Here is a 23617-nt window from a genome sequence, read left to right as displayed (position 1 = left end):
CACAGCCTTCACTTGAGTGGTGTGACTGCAGCTGTATAATTACAACTTTAGATTTGATGTTATGGACCTTAGGTTACGCTGTTCAGACAAATGTTCCATTGTATTATGGAGATGTTTTTTCCTTAGTCATATTGCCCACAGGACAATAAGGACTACATTCACAGCTCACTGCGTAAAGTTTAGGCATATAACAGCCAGTGGTATTACACAAGATGAGATTATACCCTATGGGGGTTAAATGGATTTATAATTGCCACTTTTTCTTGTCTTTTCTTCTTTGCTCATAGTTGATACTTTTTTGGAAGTACTCTCTAAATAAAAGGAAGAACAATCTCACACTGAGTCTGGATAAATGTTACAGTTGTCTCACAAATGCTGTATTATTTCTAGCCCTTCCAAAATAATATAATTGTCCTACTGCTGAAATACAGATTTTTCTCAGTATGACACAGAACACTAAAATGTCAGGTCCTGACTCATGGTGTTTTGGTGGAATAAATAAAAAGTACCAATATGCTATTCAAAACTGACAGCGTTAATGAAGATGTGACATTGGGAGCCCTAGTGATGTTTTCCTTTCACTTCCCCTGTATACTAACTGGTGTACCAGGCATTAGGCCACCGCTTGTGGATCTGATCCTGGAAACACTTACCATAGGCCTGACTGATGCTACTGGGATTGGTACAACTGGCTCCTTGTCATCTGATGCTTTCTTTACCTTAGGTGAATCTTCTGGGGACTCTGAGGAGCGAGGCTAGTCTAGAGACACTCATTTCATATTCTTTGCATGGCAAAAAAAAAAAGAATACTCAAGGACTACCTGCAGGATTGAGGACTGTAACTTAATGTAAGACAAAGCAAGATTAACCAAGAAAGATCACTGCACCAGCTCGTGATACTTCTCCTTTGAGAGAGATGCTGCACATCCATTACTCTCCGAGGCTAAATTCCCAGCTGCAGGACCAGGCCCAAATACGGCAGCTCACCCTGGCCAGGCACCCAGTCCACTAATACTTACACACTTAATCCATCCAGTGTTACCCCGTTTTTAAACCAATGGCCTCCACAAAAATCTCTTTTGGATATTACTAGTCATAGAGAGGAAATAGGTCCCATAATCCCAAGGTATTTTCTGTGATAGAGGAACAAGCCTAATGTCCCCCTATATACCTGTCTAACCAAACATTGCATTTTTCTAATGACAAACCATTCCTTCCTTAGAAAACTGCATTTTTAATAAATACCCTTGAAAAGGCCAACAAGTTGCTTTGTAGAGTTTGCCTCTCAAAGCATAAATAAATTGTGTGGTCTTTGGTCTATCAAAAGATAAAACATTTTCTTAGAGAGTTTTTTTGAATGAATTAACAAAATGACTCAAAACTGCACTAATGGTTAACAGCTTTTTTTTTATTAGCAACACTGAGATAAGTTATTGAAGCATTTTAGTATTGTTTTACATTCCATTCAGAAGTGACCTAACTTGTAACTCCATATACATTTAAAGATATAGTTTGACACTTATTCAAAAAGCAACAATTATTAAAACTTACATACCTTCATTACCAGGAAACCTTAATATATTTTCTAATTACTTCCAACAATACTCTATTCCAAAGCACATGATAACCCACTAGAAGTTTACACATTTCACTTCAATCACAGGTTTTAAATTGTGGATGTCAGAGTGCTGTTCATTGAATTTTACTGTCTTTCTTGGTTAATATTGGAAAACCCAGCACAATATATTAAGCTAGAAATATTGCTTAAAGAATATGAAAAAAGATAACTACAGTATTTTTTCCGGCTAAAGCATTACAAAATACAGGACCATTAAAAACTCAAATAGAAATGACAATAAATAACCTTAAAAATGTTAAGAGAATTTTCACTCATACTAAAGTCCATTCCCTAAGCTTGCCAAACTCATAAATAACAGAACATATTCAAGACCTCTATTTTTGCACTATTATGATGGTTTGTTATATATTGTGGATGTATTGTGTATACATATACTAATGCTTACACTTAAGGTATATAATTTTTGTCTTTGTCGAAACAATTAATAAGCCTCAGGTAATTATTTATCCGTGGTACTACAATTATCTAGATACAGAGGAGAAAACTCCAGAAATTCCAGGTATGCAATACTGTGCATAACAAGATCATCTTTGCATAAAGATATTCTAAGTTCCTTAAATTACAAAGATGAATTTGGTTATTTATTTCTGAAAGCCTGTAAAATAAAATTATAATTGCTGTCAAATTAATTGTTTAAAATTGGCCTCGTAATAGGTATTAATTGTACACTTAGTTTTGACTTACAAGGATGTCTAAATTGTTTGTGTTTATGAGTAGTTATAGGAAATATTATACCTCAGACACAAGACTGTATTTTCCCGAACCAAAACACAAACCAGAGCATTGTCTCACTTTGGAAAGATCTGGAAACATCTCTATGCCTCTGCCTAATCCTAAATTATAATTTAAATTGACCTGCATATGACCAAAACAATAAGAATATATTGTTTAGGAGATGAAACTTAGAGTAAAATCATGCAGCTCTAAGCTTACATCGCTATTCTGTCTCTGCAGAGAAAAGAAAAGCCTTTCTGTGCGAGGGATTTGCCCTGGTGCGGCTGGCCACTGATGTCTGAAATCAAGGCACATACCAAGGCCTCCTTCTGCAGACACAATCCCCCTTTCAGGCCCAGGGCGAGGAGAGCTGCAAAGCCTCCCAGTGTCACTGCAAGCACAAGGTACTCAGCACTTGGCTGCAGCAGATATTTGAGTGGTCAACTTCCAGAAATATAAATGGAAGGGGGCTGTTACACTACAATATCTAAAATGTTGAGAAAGAAAGGTTTTTGACAGTAAATAAAATACTGGTGTCGAACTTGTCACCAGATTAATTTGCTGATACAACAAAATATAATCAAATTAAGTTACATGAATATAGCTATGAAATTTAAAGTCAAATAAACATTGACCTTATTCTGCAATCCTTAGTCACCTAAGTAGTCCCACTCATCAAGAACGAAGGATGCAAGATTGCGTCCTTAGCTTCTACTTAGGAAGTCACTGTTGATTCAGACAGTATCTTTTCTAGCCAAAAATATGCAGCAAAAGGAAAGTAACATAAACAAGGCTAAATGTCAACAGTGTTTGCAGACTTACAGACACCATCCATTTGTTTGTACTGAAATGACTAGCGAACCATTTGGCAAATACAATGCTATTCACAGACCAGCCCTGTTATCCAGCAACACAAACTTGACTGGATCACTGGCATTCCCAATTAATTAAAACAAGGAAGCAAGCCATATGAGTTTGGTTTGATATTGCCATGCAAATGGCATTGCAACATCCAGAAGTGCAGCTGAAACCTAACAGCGAGGCTGAGGTTCTGATCTCACGTTCGACAGTACGGTTCTGAAACTAAAAGCAAGCCCTGAAAGTGCTAACAGACTAAAGAAACCTCTTGAAAATCATGATAATAGGGAAAGAAAAGCCTGGAGTAAAACCTGGATAGCATTTCTTTCTGCCTTGAAAGAAAAGAATATTCTGGTTGCTCTTTCAACTGCAGATTGGGGCAAAATTTTCAGTTACCTAAGTGCCTTACAAGATACTTCAAATGAGTGTACGACGTGCTACAATTTGCTACAGTAAGGATGACCTCCCATTATCTCATGGCTGTCTTAGAGCTTGCAGTAGATCAGGCCTTTTGCTTCTGCTTAATATGAATTTTATAATTTAAAAGAGCTACAGTAAGGATTCAAGTGAAGTGACCACAAAACAATTTAAATTTTCTTCTGCATTTTATATGTTCGTGGTAGTTCTGAAGGAGTTAGCATTATTATCTTTTTGGTTTTGACACCTGTGGCAATAAGCAATTTACAATGACCAAATTCACTACTTAAACATTGGGGTAGAGCACTATAATTATGTGACAATAAAGCTGTAATAATCTGCCACAATCTATCTTCCCCTTGCCCAGCCCTCTTGTCTGTGCTACAGTTCCACATTTGGAAGGTATTTCAGAAAGTCACAGTGCCTTTCGTTGTAATATTTCTGTGCAACTCTGAGGACTTCCTGCTCCAAAGGAAACCGCCAGTGCTCAGCACTTTACAGGATCAGAACTTAAAAACTGCCACCATACGTAAGAAGGGCCCTTTTCTATTTTCACCCAGTGAAAAAAAAGTGATAATGGAGCGGAGCCTATGCAGGAGAGAGCAGCACTAATTGCAGAGCAAAGCAAGCATGAATGGAAGCAAATTAGATTTATAAAGACAACGTAGAAGTAATGTTTTTGGACATCATTAAGTGTGGCTTCCATAGCACTAACCCATTAAGCAACCAGCTAATGCCCAGTACCATCTCTGGCCAATAGCTCTGTAGTCCACCAGCTGTTCTTTAAAAGCTTAGACACATCCTGAGCACAAAATGCCAAGTAGGGGTATTTCACCATCTTAGACATAGAGCAAAAAGATGTAAAGGGGAGGAGAGAGAGAAAGGAGATGGTCTTCTTATAAATAAACACTGTAGAAGTCTTGTGTAAATTAGTGACTTGGAACAGGTGGTAGAACATTATTGCAAGACAACTGCACATATATGGAAGAAAGGCAGAGAAAGAGAAGAGCATAAATGGTAAGGAAAACAGATCTTCTAGTCCTTAAATACACAGTAGGACTAGAACTTCATAGTAGAACTGAGTTCTCAAACAAAGGGATCTGCCAGCAGAATACTTGGATGTTTCCAGACAGCTACAAAGACAGGGAGCCTTCACCCGGTACTTCCTCTCCCCACTGAGCTACTGGCTGCCAAGCAGCTCTGAAAGCTATGGCCTTGCTCCCAGAAAATGCATGGCAGCAAGGATTAACAAGTTTGTCTCTTAGGAATAGTCACTTAAGACTCCAAAACCAAATACAGGTAAATTAAAAAGGTCAACAATAACTATAAATTCATCGAACGATGGTAATTCTTTTCTTCTGTTCTTTCCTATTCTGCTATGTATATAAAGGAGAAGTATTACAAAAAATGTGATTTTTCTCAGTGGCATTTTGAAATGGAAGTTTCTATATCATACAATAATTATAGTTCTTTCCTTCCTAATTGCGCCTTTCATTCCTACAGCCTTAAGCATGATAGAAGCATAAATGAATTATGTGTATGTACATCATCAGTCTCTCTAATTTTACATATAGGGAAACTGTCACTGCTTCCCCGTATGTGGGGGGACTTTACAAAGCAAGAATGTGTGTTGCTGGAATTCTCTCTAGAAATTAAGCCTTTTTATGCCAAGATTTGTGCTTAAAAATTGACCCATAACCTTAAGGTACAATCTGCCAGCTAAAAGTGAGATTGACCATATGGATCATTGAAGAACACCTCTTGTTTTTCTATAGTCAGAAATGTAACTTCATTAGTGTAGCCAAAGATGTAATCTCAGCTAACTGAAGCTGAGATATTTTATTTCAATTTTATTTCAACTCTATTCTGATTGCGTAAAGAGCATCAGGCGTTGCTATGCTGATTGTGCAAGAGTATATCAAGTGTATCAATGCTCTCTTTTGAAACATCAACAACCACACTTCACTGGCTGTAAAAGAAAAGGCAAATGCACAGAGTCTCCCAAAATACAAAAGAGCTCAAGAATCATGCCCTGGAACCTGGTACTGGAGGTGGGTCTCAAGCTTTCTGATCTCTCAAGCAGTAGGAGAGACAAAGGGATCCATTACTGAGGTCATGGTCTTTGTGCAAGAGGGAAAGCTAATAAACTAACAGAGCGCTCCTGCTGGCTAATCTGCAAGTGCAGAAACATTAGGTGAGATTCCCCACACTAGCATGCACAGATGGAGTGTGATTTCACAGTACAAAATGTCACTGAGAAAATGAAAACTCCCCCAAAACACTACTTGCCTGTGGGTGGTGTCTAACCCAACCAAATAAATAAAAACTACCAACAGGGCTTGACTCATCCATTTTTGCTGTAAGATATTGAGAAAAATGAAATAATACATTTAAATAGTCAGCATTAATACTTGTGTTCTGCAAATACTCAAAAAAAAAGCTAAGAATTTTAGAATGCTATTTTTGGAGGGGGAGAAAGGAGGACTCGCACTGCATTTTCCATTAAAAAATGGCTTAAAAAGTAGAACAGACAAGCTTCTGGGTCTTTTTTTCTTTTTTTTTTTCCTTCATATTTCAAGTCAAACACATTATCAGTGGGCAGAGCTTGTGAAAGGGATACCGTCTTTAAATTCATATAAACTCAGCCATCATAAAATGTCTATTAAATTGATTGGAAGATGAAACAAAAAACTAATGGAAGTACCATGACCTCATTTCAATAATAATGTTAGAGCGTTTTGTTGTTTTAAAAATCTTACGTCTGGGAAGAAATATAAAGGTATTTTAGACAGAGCAACTAATATTAGTTTTCAATTTTCTTTACTTATTAGTTTAAATAGCCATTTCTCTGCCTTATTTTTCTGTCTTTGTAACTGATTGACTATACAAGTAGAGAGCAAAAAAGAACTCCACGATTTTAGGATTTTACCAGCTGCAAACTGAAAGCAGCTATCTACAATTTTCAAAATGTCAGAAATCTACCAATTGATTTTGAAGAAACTTGAAATATTTCCAACTCTTTTAGTTCTTAGTGAACTAAGAAGCAGAAATTTTCAAGTAAGGCCATGCAAACACTTGGGCTAATGATTCAATTTTAGTAGTGATAATTCCATGAAACCAAAATGCTCTATGAAATAAGTGAAAGAAACTGTGTGTGGAGAAATTTATTTATTTATTTATTTATTTATCAGATCAGCTAATACACTTGGAATAGCAGACAGAGACCTAAAGAAGGGGCTCTAACATAACAGTCCATGCAGTTTTTCCAAGTGTAACTACTGATTTGGCTTAAGCACATATTACCCTAGTAAAGCTGAACAAACCTCTTGCTAACCTTAAGTTAAAAAGGGTAACCATTCTTAAGTGTTTGCGGATTTAGGGCTACATTTTAAATTGCCAGTTTTTAAAATTGTTGATTATTTCTTCTTTTCTTTTTTTTTTAACTTGAATATATTTTATTATGCATGTTCAGCTCTGACAATGAGTTTTCTGATTAGTTTGAAGGTTAAATGAAACAAGAGCATTACTGAAGTTTTTGTGGCCTTTGCTGACTCTACTTTTTAAACTGGTACTGCTTTTCAAAGGATTTACACTCTAAAATATTTCTCAAACAACAGAAATACAAAACAGGAGATAAAATCCCCAGTCTCGTTTGTTCCAAATGGATTTAACTTTCAGTTTTGTCAAATATGATGTGTGAGATGAGGAAGACTGCAGTTTTGTAAATCAGAGATTAATAAGAGTAAAAGGTGTTTTTGTTTGTCTGGTAGGCTTTTTTAATTACCTGGAGGCACACTCTTAGTTAGCCAAATCAAAACTTGTACAACCTCTAGTTAGAACAGTCAGAATGGTCAAAGGCAACCACCATGTGGGTGCCATTGAAATAGATTACAAAAATGTAATTAAAAGGGGAGGGCAATGGGAGAAAAAGGAGAGAAAAAAAAACAAAAAAAAACATGACTCCTTACTACATGTAGAAGCATTCCATCCACTTGGCATTTGATTTCATTAATATTGTGGAAACTGAATGCACTCAAATTCAAAGAAAAAAAAAGAGAGAGAGAGAGAGAGAGAGAAAGCAAGGTTTGCTTGGCAAAGCATCCAGTGTTTTTCTTGGGTTCTTACTTGTATCAAAATACTGAAAAGTTTGCAAGTTACCATGTAAATTTTTTAAACTTTTTCCTCCTTTGAGTATGCTAAAGCAGTAAATATGCCCTTCAGATGCCACTAGCACAGATAGTATATATTGCTGCTACTCTAATTTAAGAAGCAAGTTCTTTCTAAAATCCTGTTTAAGTATATGCATGCAGCACTGCTGATTTCAATGGAGTAGACCACATATAAGATAGAATTTGGCCCACTGGCTTTAACATTAAAAAAATGTATTACTAACAAACATGACTAAGTATATTTCAAGAGCAGCTTCATGATTCTGCACAAGTGCTTTCTGAAATGGTCTAAAAGAAGATCTAAAACTTACCACACAAGTCAGGTCTCTTGATACATCCACTAGTTGCTGTGCTACTTGCAAGTCCATTAAAGGCTGCTAAGCCATCAGAGCTGTAAGCTCTTAGGACTGACAACATGTTCATCTGCTTCTCCAGGACCTGTGGACCCTGAACTTGTTCGGGTTTCATCACTCCTTGTGCCGTTTCATGGGAGGACAGAAGATTCTGACTGTGCCACTGCTTTTCTGACGCTTGTGGCAGTGGAGATACGAGCCCTTGCGTTGACTGTGAAGTGACTGCACTTTGTATATTCTCGCTTCCTTCACTGCTTTCTTTATTTAGGGCAGACAACTGCCTATTCATAATATCTGGTTCTGTTTCAATGTCCTCATCTTCAATGTTTTCTTCCTTGGAAGACTCCATATCCTCAGATGAAGCTATGTCAGAAAGGTCATCAGTAGCACTTTTATTTACAGAGTCAGAGAGCAGAGTATTTGGGTCATCTTCAGATTGTGTTTTTATTTCAGCTTCATTACTGGTGCAAGAATTTTGTGCTCCTGTGCCAATAAGACCAGGATAAACACCAAACTGCTTATAGAAGTCTGTCGTAAAATTACAAAAGGTAGACTCCATGTGGCTGGGCCAGGCAGTATTCTTTTGCTCCCCTAGAGTTTCTTTATTCTGTCCTTGGGTCATTTTCTCTGAAGTTGAGTCCAGCTGGCTAAGCATGTTTGAAACTACTGCCTCTTTGCTGGACTGCACGGAGGAGGGAAGCAAGCTCACTTTATTAACTGCGGCTGAAACTTCTCTAGATTGGTCTTTGTTGTTTCCTAGGATGTTGTCTTTACGTTTAGCCTTGCCCAAATGATTGGCCTGGAGGTGCAGAGCCATTAGTTCCATAGACGAAGTTGTGAAGGAACAGAACAAGCAGCCATGCCAAGCAATATTGTCTTGCACAGTAACAGATGAACCTGGGAGGGAAGCTGCATCTGGCCTTACAGATAAGTCAAGAGGTTCATATTGTGACTTCTCTGTTTTTCGCTGTGAAGACTTGCTATTTATCTTTTCCTCACTACCATCTGAGCCGAGAGCTTTTGATGAAAGTGGATCTGATAGGGCTTTATCCTTCATTTCTTTCTCTTTCTTCAAGGAACTTAGGACAAAGTTGTCCATGAAAGCTTGCAAAGACCCTTGGAAGTTCACACCATTCCCAACCATGTTCTGATAAGCACGACCAAGTTCAGAGAAATGTGTTCCTTTGGAAGATATGTCTGAACCCTTCATATTTTCTGAAGATACCTCAGATGACATGCCAGCTGCTTGTCCTTGCTGATCTCCAGAAGAAAGCATTCCTGATGTCCACTGCTGTGAGATCATGCCACTTCGGAAATCAATACCAGGAAGCCCCTTGAAGGCTCCTCTCAATATATCTGGTCTGATAAACACAGAACTTTTAGTTGATGTTTCATCTTTGTGTTCTTGACTTGTAGTCTGCCCCGAGAGTGGTCCTGCTCCATTCTGTCGCTCCCGATGGTGCCGCTCCAAGTGGTATTTGAGGGATGCAGACTGAGTACCAGCGTAATCACAATGTGGACACTTGTAAGGTTTCTCACCTATAGGTATGTATAAAAAGACAAATATAAAGAAAGAGAGTTTACTGCACTTTGGTGCATGGATGAGTGAAGAAAAAAAATCAACATTACCTGCTTGAAAACAGAAGTATCTTACAACTAATAATTCATTTTTTAAAAAGAAATGTCTTTAACTGAAGACTAATTTCATAAACTGAACATTTCTAAAATGGGTTTCCAGCAATGTAGGCTATTCAGGAATGACATACTATCTACACACAATTAGCTATCTTTCTCTTAATCTAACATGTAGAAAACTGTTGTAGAATTAAAAGCTACGATTATGAAAATGAAGCATAACAATTTCAACCACAGTAATCATTAAAAGTACAACTTTAAAAAAAAAAGAGAGACAAAGAATGTAACAAATGGATGGTTGCAATATTTTGTGTATACAATTGCTCTAAAATTTGTTTAAATTATACACATGGAAACCATTTTTAAACCTAAAAATTTTATGGCACTGTTACGCAAGACTGAAATGAATGATTTAAGTCTTGCTCTGCAGTAAATCATGGATATAATTAGCAAATGGCATACTGCACAAGTAATTTATCATTATTTGGAGGGCACCATTCCAGAAGGATTCAAAGATCTGCAGACCTACTGCATTGTTTCTAAATAAAGAACTATAAATACAGCTTCTATAAAATATTAATATCATTACAGTACATTATGACTGCAGCATGTAAGAACATATAGTTAAAATAAAAAGTAGTCAATAAAATTAAAAAGAAAATGAGTAATAAAAAGGTACAAAACATATTTAGTTTCTGTATTTGAAATTAGCATTATCTACTGGATTTTGCAGTCCTTTAGATTTGTACTAATGGCATTTCTAATGCTCAACTAGTAAAATGTGTAATTTACCTATCAAAAGCGCTTTTCTAGGATCAGCTTGAATAATGTTTTGAAACACAAGGTGATTTGCATGAATTAAATATATATTGGAATTCCATACTAAGCTTTTATTGTTCTTTCGATACCTTAAAATAGCTAGAAGATGCACATATAATAAATACTGAAATATCATCATACATACATATCTCAAAAGAATGTATGTCTAAACAAATGCACAGCTAAATTTGTGCAGAGCATTTGCTAGCAATGAAGAGTTCCTTTTAGAGGAGGAAGTACAGAAACACTCCCTAGAAGAGACAGGGATCTGCCCTGTGATTCAGACCCGAGGGCTTCTTTTTAATACTGCCCTGTCAATATTGGCAATTATTTCTATGAGGGAGCTCCAAAACTTTCAAACTCTTTTATTTGTTTAAGCTAAAGCTCAATCGAAAGACTGGAGAGTGCTCCGGCCACTTCTCCTCTCCCTGATCACAGGAATTTACTAACAAGATCCAACATCAGAAGAGTCAGGATGGCCACACAGCACTGTGCGAACAGGCGCACTGACCACGAACAAGGGCTGAATACCTATGGTAATGCAGACAGCACTAAAGCAAATTATAAGCAGTGGAAATTCTAAATCCGTAATATAATCCTAAAGCTAAACGTGAGACATGAGAGCTTTACATCAACTGCACTAATCGACCTTTTTAGAGGAGAAAAGGGCAGCACCTCAACAATAGGTGTTCAGCAGAGGAAGAGGTAGTAATTAGCGTGGTTCATGCGTTCGGCCTGGGTCCACACAGCATAAGAGGAGAAATCAGATTTCAACAGTGCAACTTCCGAGTATTTTACAATCACCTAATTAAGTTCTGGCACTCCACCTGCAAGAATTAGGGGCTGCCTTTCAGTGCAAGCCGTGCAAATGCAAACAGCTTCTGAAGTGCAAGAGTCACGGAGCTGAGATGGCTCCTGTCAGTTCTGACTTCTCTCCTCCTACGGGAGAGCCTCTGCACCTCTCCCCACCACCCTCATCGGAGGCATTTTTGAAGGGGACAAGGGACATCGGCTGTTTGCTTGTTTGCATTTCTGCAGGGGCTGTTTGGGAGCGTGTAAACTCTGGCAGCTGTGCTGCCAAGCACAACGTGGACAAACATTTGTGCTGTTTCTACAGCATACACATACTGCAATATTTTTGAGCCATTTTCCATTATACTGACATTTGTCCCACCCGTTACTGTCAATTAAACAATGGTCACTAGTGACATTCCACACAAATCGGGTATTTCAGGTATTGCCTAAGAACTAATCAGACTGGCGAAAACCAAATACTAGACTTCATAAGGTCAAATGCTCTCACTTTCGAGTTTTCACTCTTCTTAATTGAAAAGCTCTTGCACAGCATCCCCTATGCCTTTACAGAAATCTTTTAACACAATTATATTGATCACTTCCTTTTATTCTAATGGTAGTTCAATGTGTGCGTGCATTAGACATCAGGTGACAGCATTAGAAAGTGAGTCCCACTATTGCCAGTGCTGTGTGGCCTGCTGCATAACGTACTTCTGCAGGGATGAGGAGAATTTTGCGATATAGGCTGCACTAATGATGCTATAAACATGCGGGAGCTGCTTGCGGCAATAAGTATATTTAAAATGGGTGTGAGTTAAAATATGCCAATTAGCAAAAACACTAATAATATTTTGCACTTACAAAGGATCTTTAGTCCAAAGCACTGTGCACAACAGTTTGAACAGTGCACAGTGCACAACAGTTGAATTGCTGAACCCTGAAGTCATTACATTTTCCTTTCAAAGGCTTCTCCAGTGAGTGAGCTGTCTTTCAGTGAAGGAAATCTGGGCACAGCTCACCAAAAATGCCATAAGTAATATACGGAAAGAGGACTCTGCCGGAGACAGTATGATTAAAAGTTCAAATTTCTCCTAGCCTTAGTACACTGACTCTGTGGTGCCCCCACCTACTGAATGGCCAAAAAGATGAGCTAGTGCTGAAGGTCTGAACTTGGGCTCAACATGTAGCAATATACTGAGCTACCTTTTTACTACAGAATTGGCCAGATAACACTGTTCAAAGGGGATTACTCAAAACCATTTTTTTCTAATTTAAATCAAAATAATGCCAGCAATTAGTGCACCCTAGTACAACTGTAGTAGTGTGTGCAGTATGCATTCAAAGAATACGAAGTGGGACAAGAGCGGTAAGGCACAGTTCTTGCTAGAAGAGAACCTGTTTGTGTCCCATACTTTGAAGAGAGGTTTGTAAGAATTCATTCTAGTGTAACGACTACCCTGGTAATATTGCCAAGAGCAGTGACTGGACGAGTTATTTAACCCTTAATAAAGTTCACATAAATTAAAGTTTCCAGATAAAGGTGACGGAACATAACTTTTTCAAAATGCTTTTCTGAATTTCATATCCAGGAGTCATTTTTCATAGTTCACAAAGGTAACAACCATCCTGGTCTTTCTAATTGTCTGGGCCTGTTTGCATTCCTGCAAATCTTTTCACAGCTGAGCAGAAAGAGTGAATATTTTGATATGTACAATAAAAAGCATCTGATATAGACCAACTATCCAGGCAACATAATCACAGTTCCGATCTATCTACAACTCTGATTTACAAGACACAAGCCATCACACAAGAACTACTTTATATCAGGATACAATAAAACAATAAAATTCAATGCCGCTTGTAAAATCTGTACAAAAACTTGGTAGATAACTGGAAACAGACATGTTACCCAGTAGAAACAGGTCTACTTATACAGTCGGTTGCATAAACAAAACAGATGTATAACCTATTCAAACTACTGCCAGTCCTGCTCACAATGCAGTCTGATCATACTAGTCATAGGAATTATCTACATGGGCTGTGCAAGGAGACTACAGCCAGATTATGAAGAGATTTATAAATTTTGAGGCCAGAAGGGACAATTATGATCATCTAGTCTGATCTGCTACACAACACAGGCCAAAGACCCCCACGTGACAATTCCTGCATCAAAATTGTAACTACAATTTGAACTAAAACATACTTCAGTTAGACATTCTGTTTTGTTTTAATCACAGCAACAAAGAAGAATCCAAAGTATCCTTAGGTACACACTTTGACTGGTTAATTACTCCTACTATTCAAAACGTATACCTCATTTCTAACTTGAATTTGTCCAGATTCTGCTTCCTACTACTGAATTGTGTTAAACTTCTTTCTGCTAGATTAAAGCGATTTGTTTAAATCAAAAATCTGCTCCCTAAGAAATGTACTTGCAGACTGTAAACCGCTCACCTGTTCATCTTCTCACTCTTGAGTGGAACACTCTTCCCAAATTTGTCAGTGTCTTTCTACATTACGGGTACTCACTTAAGCTTTGATGAAATTTCCACTTGATATTGTTCTTCTTACACAGTTAAAGACTGTGTTTATACCTATAGCTACAGCAATCAACAAAAAGCTCACATTTTGTTCTTCTCTACCATAATCCTAGGCCTAGTTCATCAATGTCTCCATTATTTGTTCCTTTACATCTTGTTAATTTAAAATTCATGTTGTTCAGACAGCCTACTTGACTAAGTTACTAATCAGTCTGTCCCTATGATTTTTATGATTTCACCACTTCTGCGCCATTGGCAAATTTTCTCAACAATGATTGTATATACTTTTCCAAATAATGATGAAATACCAAATAGACTAAGTGAATACACTGCTGGTGGAACTGCAGGTCTATGTGCTACTTTGTATGTATATACTGTTATTTTATTTAACAATGTGACATAGAAAGAATTACTTTCACAAGTTTATTTTATCAAAAAGTCTTTTATCAACTAAATATCAGCAACTTTCACAGAGCAACTTGATGAAACTTAGTTTCATAAAATACATTGACTAGCATTAGTTGTGCTAACAATCCTTATTTATTTACAAAATTAATTCTGTAATTTTACCTGAAACTGATGTCAGGGTAGCCCATTTATAATTTTTGAGATCTTAATATTCTCTCTTTTGGGAAATACTGGAATAGCTTGAGCTTTTTTACTACTACCAGTGCTTTGGAACTTCCTCCATGCTGCAAGATGTGTTTTTTTAAAATCAACATTAATGATTTGGAGAGCTATTCAGTCAATGTTTTTAATACTTTCATGTACAAGTTATCCAGTCTTACTTACTTTAAAAACATTAAAGCATAGTGGGCTACAGCATAACATTCTCACTACTTACTGACAGAACTGAAGTATAATATCATTGGAAAAGACTTCTGAAGTCAGCATGCTTCTTTCTGACCAAAGGGCAGTGGATTATTTAATCTTCTATATATGGCTGATAATTTTTTATCCATTCTTGTCCAGTATTAGGAAGAGAACACTTGTTAAACCAGCCAAATACACAGAATTTTTTCCTACTCTCAATAATGCTACTAGCCACAGACACCTGTTTACTGTTACCTTTAGTTTCCCTTATCAAATCCCTGTACTTCTTGTCAATTTACACTTACTGCTGTGAACATCTTTATTTAATTCTTCATAGTTATAGTTCTTAAAAAATCTGTAATGAATCTTACACTTCCCTTCCCCCTTATTTGTTTTTTTAGCAAGACTTCTGAAGGAGTCTGCATGGTGACTATGCCTCTTGAGCCCTCTTGGTGCTGCTCCTCAGACTAGCAAGGTCTCCGCCCCGGCGTAAGGACCCCACCACCCGCGCTTGCCCTGGCAGCCAGCACTGGATTTGTGACAGTCACTCAGAGACAATGTCAGTTGCAATTTGATCCTATATATTTGTAAACGAGATATAGTTTTCTTACATGCAAAGCAAATGAACTCAAATATCTTATAATTCCAGCGAATAATGCTTAATGAAAATATTGAAAACATTTTATAGCATTTTTTATTTTACCATTGAAACAGTTATTGATAACCTATTTTATCCATTGTGCAGTAGATATTTTAGAAATGAATTGCTGTATGGTTTAATTAGTTCATTATTATGCCTATTCTTACATGGTAATTTCTTTTATCATTCTAATCATTCACTTCACACTTCTTAAACCAAATGGAATATCAAAGGTTCTGTAGGATTATTTTTGGATCCTGCACATGTTTCACCATACAATTAATCTGTTTGTCAGAAATACTAGTTAACTTCTTCTCTTTACTACTTTCCTTTACTAGCAATTTTCCTCTATTAAATAAGATGGAAATACCCCTAACCCATAGAAGGAAATATTTTTGATGCTTTGGACTCAGGCTACTAATTGTTTTCTATTTTACACTAGGCATTACAGTAAAATATCTGAATTTTTATAAAGTTTTATAATTGAATATATCCATTTATTTACATCTCATCTACAATATTTATTTAGTCTTTCTACATGTCTTTACTTAGTTAAAACACAGAGCGATAAATATGGTTGTTCCTTTGCAGGGAAGACTCAGTACATTAATATAAACTGTACACTAATTCCCCCAAAGCATATATATATGTTGTAAACCTGAAGACTTTTTACACAGCTGCTTATTGCTAAACAGTGCCTTGTCCAGAAGGGGACAATCTGTGTCTCTAATTGCTGTCACTGAAGCTGAGATTCATTATGTGACTTTCCCATTAAAATGTGAGCATTAATTTGTATAATGAAATATCACCCACTGCAGTGTTCATTAGCCATGCCCTACTGTATACTGCACATTGTTAGCTACCTAGAAACTGTAGTTAATTTCACTAATGGATATTTCCCTACTTAGTGTTTGGTAGGAAATTTATACTGTAACATTACCTCTTAAACTTTTAAGGAAATTTAAATTCAATCAATTATTTTCAACAAAAGTTTGGGATGTCATTAAGACAGGAGAAAAGGCATGCTGCACAATGTTAAGGATAGGAAATCTGGAGAAATCTAGAGAAATGAGAAGTCCTTTTCATCTTAGAAATGTAAGAATAAAGGATGTTCAATACCAAAATTGTCTCCTCTTGGAGCACACATACCCATTTTCCTTAATTATTCATATTGCTCATCCCACTACAAGCGCCTTCAGAGAATGGCAACAGGCAGTCTTTTTTTAGGAAGAAAATGTGAATTGAAATCATTTAAAATAGCACTATTTTTACTGTATTTCACCAGTTCATCTAAGCAAGTTTTAAAATTGGCCAGTCACATTTCCCAAGGAAAATGCAGTAACACTATACAATGTCTCTAACGCATCTAATGCATAGTCTATTGACACAGCCCTGCAGAGCCTTTTCTCCCCATCCCTCTCTGTCTTAGGTGCCCTTGGTTTAGCACAACCCAAACCTTCTTTAGGACTATAGCCTGTTCATGTATATTATTCTGTTTTCATTACTCAAGGGATTTGATTCTGCTGGACATGCTGGCAATATACCTCAGCACCTAATGACCACACAAATCCAAACTGGTCTAAATCTGCAGTACTACTAACCTGAGGTGCTAGATGGTAATCTGAAAACCAGCCCCTGCATAATTTTTGCTTGTCAAAAGTAGAATGTAAGAAATCTTAATTTTTTATACGTAACCATGTCTGTGCTGTACAGAGGCCCAGGCACGTACAGCAAAAACTACATGCATCAAACTCATTTCAGCGGGAATTGAGAGTGCTCAAGAATAAACAGAAGGTGCTCAGCTCCTTGAAGGATGTAACCCTAACTTGCTAGCTTCAGAAGAGAAAGAAAAGGAAACACCGGACACTTCTGCAGATGAGTCTGAGATGCTTAGACAGTTTTCTTTCTCACAAAGTCTGAGCACCTCTGAGCCTTCCAGGTAATAACCTTCATAGCTGTATTATCACCATTTTAAACAGGAAGCTGAACCCCGAAGTGGCTAGTCCACTCATGTCTACCGTGAGTTAAAAACGGAATCCAGCTTTCTCTTTTCCTGGACCAACGTCATAACCACTAGACCCTCCATCACTGAGACTGCCCTGGAGCTCTTAAGCTACGAATCACGCTGTTCTTCCCTGTTAGGTTGGAAACAGAGAACAAAAGAAATACAGTAAAGGAGAAATATGTGAGTGTGCAGCCATAACGAGGCAACTAAAATCATTACAGAATTCAACTGTCTACCCAAACATATTCTACCTTATTAATAACATGAACTTTGATTTTTTATACTTTATCTACTTTTCCTCTCTAGACTCCTTCGGGGTTATATGAGTATGGGGAGGACAGAATGACATGAAATTGTAACTATATTCAATTATTATTCTTGATGGCATCTGTTAAAAAAAACAGAATTTTCAGATTTATTTTCCTTCATGGTTTGGATAAGTTCTTGATCACTATAATTTTAGAAATGGGACCAAATCCTTACTTTGGGTGGTATTACCCTACCACTTTAATGGAGTCTCTTTCTGAGTTCAACTAGTGCATACACACACTTTGCCCCCGCTGCTGCATCTCTTAGCACAGAGAGGTCGTGCAAGTTGACATAGGCAGTCTGAAGGAGCAGGATTATGCAGCCCACCTCTATTCACTGGTCAGCATAAGTCAGAGGGCTGTGGGGAATTCTTTCTTTCTAATTTGTAAGCCATGTGGCCCGAGAACCTTGTGCACTGCGATTCCTTCCTCTTCTCCCAGGATCATGCAAAGGCACTCTCTTCCTTCAACTGTTTTCAGAGCAAGAAGGAGAAGAAACTCTGATTTTATGTAAGCATGCCCTTTTTCATACAGGAACACTCAGACATCATATCTTACTATCACTCCTTAAAGTTCTTGCTGACTGAGTAGTGTTCAGGTAGTTAAGAAACCTCTACAACTCCATGCTGGGACTCAACTGAGCATGCTAAATAAAACTCTATTTTTTTCCTGGTAAAGTTCATTTTAGGGTAGTGAACTACATGGAAACTAATGCTCAGCTGTCAAGAAGGTAGGAATCCTAAAAGGGTTTTTCCCTAAAAGGGAATAAAAAAGCAACCCAAGCCAGTGGCTAATTCTCCTAAAACAGAGGCTAGCTTCCTCTTCTGGATTTTGAAAAGGCTCCCCTAGCTTTTTGGGGTCAATTGCCACAGAAGCACCTCCTGGTTGGATCAGACCTTGGGTCTTGCCTTGGCACGCATACCAAACCAACCTACTTGTGTGCCTCCAAACACACAGATGTTCGAAGGAACCTGACTTCTGCTGAACTGCTTGAGCTCATCTCTAACAAACAGGTGCTGTGAGAACAAGAACAGTAATTGAGTTAATGTAGTGGAGAAACACAGTAAAGTGTTTTTTATCAGTCAGTTATACAATCCAGGCATATAATAAAGACAGAGTGTGACATCAATACAGAGTTTCCTGCTTTTTGTAAGTATTAACTAACCAATATTTGTTTAATAACTGGTATCTATTACCTCATTTCCATTTACTGCAAAGCAACTTAGCTTTTATTAAATAAGTCTAGTAATTTGCCAATTTACATGTTTATAATATTTATTATGATTATTTCTAATATGTAAAACACTGCTCCATTTAGACATACTCTTGTCATTATTTACAAATACTTTGTTCTTAACTTAATGGAAATTGATCTTTATCTATTTTAAAATTATAATGCCTTTTAAGTATATCACAAATGTTGTTTCAACAGCTTGTATGATGTTTTCATAATTTTTGTTATTTTATATATGGCTTATTTTTTCTTGTTTTAATTTTATTTAGTCAATTTTAATATGTAATTTTAATGGCATATTTCTACTGCAATTAATTTACTTTCCATTAGTTCTAAGCCACAGATATCAAATGCATGATCACTGCCATCTTTAAAATAACAACCAAATGACCACTATACCATAAAGCAAAAGGGAGAGATGAGTATCTTAGGCTATTTTAAAATATTTTCCATTACATTCTTTGTTAGTAAAAGAAAAAAAAAAGATTATTTAAAAATTTGTAGTTACAAGATTATTTTCCAATACAATAACCACCATTTATTTACTATTACTTAATTTGAGAGCACACAAATAGTAGTTACATTGTGTTTCACTGTTTCTGCAAAGACCAACATATTGAAAAGAATAACCTTGTCCAAAACTGTTAGCAATTCAAACAGACAAACTACATTAAGGGCTAAAGTTTCAAATTCAGATCAAACCATCATGGTCAACTCCACTCCACAATCCAAAGAAAGAGAAAAATATAATAAATAAAATGTTCCATTTGTTCAACTAATTTTCTTCTTTAAATAATTTTCAACCTTTGTTTTCATTTTTCAACATCAAGCCTCGCATTTGCACACTCAATATTAAAGTATTACATCTGTGCAAACACATAGGAGGGACATAGTTGCATTTTTGGGTAGAGAAGCTTATCTGCTATTTCAGTGAAGTAAAAATAAACAGTGACATTCATTAAGTAGGAAACAGTTGAGTTTATTAAGTAGGAAGTACTAATAGAGGAAGTACTGCAAAGTGTTTCTTTGTGCAATTTATTTTGTCTATTGATTAAAAAGCGGCAGCAAAAATTCTGAAATTCTTTAGGAAAGGTTTGAAAAGAAAATCCTTCTTCAATTCCACTGTGCACTATATTTTTTTATAAAGAGAAGTATCTTAAATCTCCAACTCTGTAAACTTTCCAGAAGCCTCCTACAATACCTAAGACTTGGAATAAAACAGCATCAATGTGGCTTTAGTCATATATGAATTTCTAGTGATGTCCATGGGACCTAAGGATATAAACATCATATGTTAGATTTTAATTATGGAATGTGTAAGCCTTCTTGAACATACACTGAATGTCTATGAGAATTCCAGGCTGCACACGTGTGTTTGTTTTTAAACAAAAATGGTATTATAATTTAGAGTGTGGTTACATTTTTTCAGTATGCCAGGCAGTCCACCTGATGAGTGATGTACCAAAATAATGATAGAACCCAGATCCGTAGTGGATCTCAATAGGGCAGAAATGCTGTAATATATAGTAAAACAGTAAATCTGCTGAGTTCTAATGCAAAAATGCTGATCTCTGAAGTATTCATAGGAACCAGGGAGAGGTTAAAAATGAGCATGTTAAATTGAACACAAATAGTAACTCTGAGCAAAACATACAGAATCCCTAAGCAGATGGTAAGGAAGGCCTTTGAAGCAGTTAGTACAACTAAGCCTGAAACCAATAGGCTTATGTCTATTGAAGGACAAGGGTAATTGAAGGGAACAGTGATGAAGCAGGGAAGGAGACAGAAATAACATTAACTGGGAAAAGATGATTCTACGAAAGTGGTCTTTATCCAATAACACACTCCTTGTGCGTTTATTTAAGATGGTCATGTATCTTCCTCAGAAAGCTTTCTCCAACTAATGAGTCCAGGAGTTGAGACTCCTAGCCACGCACCATGCTCCCCCCACAACACACACTGCATGTGCCGATGGCGCTCTGCTTTTCGTGTTCCTCTCACCTGTATGTATTCTCAAGTGGACCTTTAAGTGATGTGACGTTCTGAAAGTTTTTCCACAATATGGGCAGTCTTTCATGGCAGAACCAAGGCTCCTGTCTCTCAGTAAAGCTGGCTGCTGGACTCCTACAGATCTCCCAGCTTCTTCTCCAATGTCTGCAACACAGAAATGTTCTCACATCACTTCAGCACATGTCAGAAGTTGTTCTCACTAAAACTGCTAACACAACACAAAGTTAAACATGTCAATACTACACCTGTCTATTTCATTCTTTAAAACTGACAGAATGCTGACAATTCATGTATTTTCTTGTTATTCTCTTAAATTATTTCATCTTTCCTATCATCATTTTAAGCAGCATATGGTACCTTTATATTGAACTGAATTACACAAGAAAAGAAACAGCTGTGTCAGCAGCTGGTTTGATTTCTTCTTTTGCCTAGTTCCTATTAATTTTTCCACTAAAAGTTTTAAAATGTTGCTTTATTGAATCTATTTAATTTCTAATTATTTCTAAAATCCGTATGTTTTTAGAAGAAAAAAGTTTGCATCAAGTATTTTAAAACCTCCCATTACAACAGAGTTGCAGTAAAAAGGAGGATTGTAACAGAATTGGCAATGCCTACACACAGCGAATCAACTTTATTCAGCAACATTTCAGAATTAAAGTTATGATACATGACACTTACTGAGTAACTTAATATCGCAGGAAAGTCAATGAAAAAGCTGATCAGATGAGGGGGGATTCTTTCACCATCTCACCCACAGCCACTCGGTTTTCCCCTTCACTGTTCATAGCTACATTTACTCTTTGCATTTTAATAGAATGGTTGAGACTACAGGACATCTCTCTCTTGATGTAAAGAAACACTGATCCTCAGACATCTTGAATTAGTTGTTATTATTCAAGCAAGCTATGAACAAAATAACTTACAAAAGACTGACATAAAAATTACAAAGATGTAGAGCATTTTTAAAAGGTCATTGTTCAAGACCCAGCTATCATCTTGTATTCACAGGGTCAGGTTTTCACCAAAAATTATCATGGCAAATGTTGACATCCTGAAAAGGATTTACAATGCTGGCATATCACAGAGATGCAAAACAGATGGATCTGTTAACACACCTGTATGCAAAACCTGAGCTATATGGTTCATGTTGAGGTGAGGAGCGTATAGTTAAAATCTGCATGTAGAGTCTTCATTATTTCAACCATAAACTACCGTCTAAAAATGCTCTGTCTCTGCCAGTTTGACACGTAACTAAAGCTGTTAGGAAACAGAGTGCAGTTTACACAGCAGTGCCATTCAAATGGGACTGATGGGACACAAGAAAGACTTAAATATTTGGCTATAATAAAAACAAGTCACACAGTAGCATGGGCCCAAATACGATATTTCTGGAAAAAGTAATACTAACAAACATTTCACTGTTTACTATAAAACGATTACTCTAAACTATTTTGCTTGAAGTTGAAAGAAGACGATGATAGAGAATGACAAAAAATACTAAAAATATATGTAAAAATGCTTATCTTAGATATATATCTAGTCAAGGTATAGTTAACTTTCAAAAAGCAAAAGCTGATAGTTTTCACATCGTATTCTTGCTTAATATTTTCTAATTAGTCTGAGTTAGGTTACAGAGTTAAAGCACAATATTTAAGTGAAAAGGCCAGGAACTGTCATTTTTTTAATTATTCACAAGTATGTAAAATAACATAATGCAGAGTTTGTCCTTCAAAATCCTGGAAAACATGTATAGGTCACTGCTCTGCAATTCCAAGTTCCCAAAGAGTTTAGATATCCCACTTTTTTTCTCCTCAGAAGATGTATACACTCATGTCTAAACCGCTTTGAGCATAAAAGAATTTCTGAGTGTAAAAAGCATTTTAAAGAGCAAATATAGAATGCATGATGATAAACTACAGGATTTTATTTTAGTTTTCAATAAATACTATACGAACATTATAGATAAATATATAGATAAAGCTAACAAGCCACTCAGGAGGAATATACCAAATAAGTCTACTAGTTATGTTTTGCTATATGTCATTCTAAATGATGGCCTGTTATCCATTTGCCTTTTATCTTTCTATCTAGAATATGTGTGGCCCAATAAAAAAGAATAAATTTGTAAGATAAACAGCTCGCTTTCCAGATTTAAGAGTCTAATTTTCACTTTACACAAAATTGAATTTTTTCAAGGCAGAGAGACGAGGGAGTTTACTCTAGCAGTAATCCCTCTGAAAAAGCAAACTGAAAACAACAATGAAGCAAAGAAAGATGTGGGTGGTCTGAAGAGTTTTCTTTTAGATTTAAGTAGACATACAGTAGATAGCTCTAAAGGCTTTATTCCAACTGGGGCCTCACCTTGAAGAATTTTTCTTCCCACAGTGAAAGCATTCCTAAAACTTTAAAGCTGAGCTGAGGGGTTTTCTTTTGAATTCCTCTGCCTACAAAGCCCACCGAAGTGCTGGAGGCCATCGTTACCTGAATGAACAGCTTTACAGCTAAGTTCTTTTATTTCAAACAGTGAAAAATCACGTTTAAGGCTGCTGTCTTTCCCATCAAATGCTACTCCATCTTCTTTCTAGGCTCATTTTTGCAAACCTGTTTGTCAAGGAACTTAAGTTTAAGATTTCTTAACTTTAAAATGCTCTTAAGTCTCACTGACTCT

At 36.6% G+C, this 23617-nt stretch overlaps 1 protein-coding gene across 2 annotated transcripts in view; it reads right to left on the bottom strand.

Annotated features, from left to right (window-relative positions):
• Positions 1-23617, bottom strand: part of ZNF536 (zinc finger protein 536) — a 187580-nt gene that overhangs the window by 112977 nt on the left and 50986 nt on the right. For both annotated transcript variants that reach the window (XM_062586751.1, XM_062586752.1), the window contains exons 2-3: positions 20941-21093; positions 8109-9689 (exon numbers count right to left, since the gene is read on the bottom strand). In XM_062586751.1, the coding sequence (XP_062442735.1) occupies positions 8109-9689; positions 20941-21093 (1734 nt within the window). The remainder of the gene's footprint in view (positions 1-8108; positions 9690-20940; positions 21094-23617) is intronic.

The sequence above is a fragment of the Rhea pennata genome, chromosome 13 (assembly GCF_028389875.1).
Source record: "Rhea pennata isolate bPtePen1 chromosome 13, bPtePen1.pri, whole genome shotgun sequence".
Classification (NCBI taxonomy): Eukaryota; Metazoa; Chordata; class Aves; order Rheiformes; family Rheidae; genus Rhea; species Rhea pennata.
Note: the sequence above shows the minus strand (reverse complement) of the source record. Positions and strands in the feature narration are given on the sequence as shown.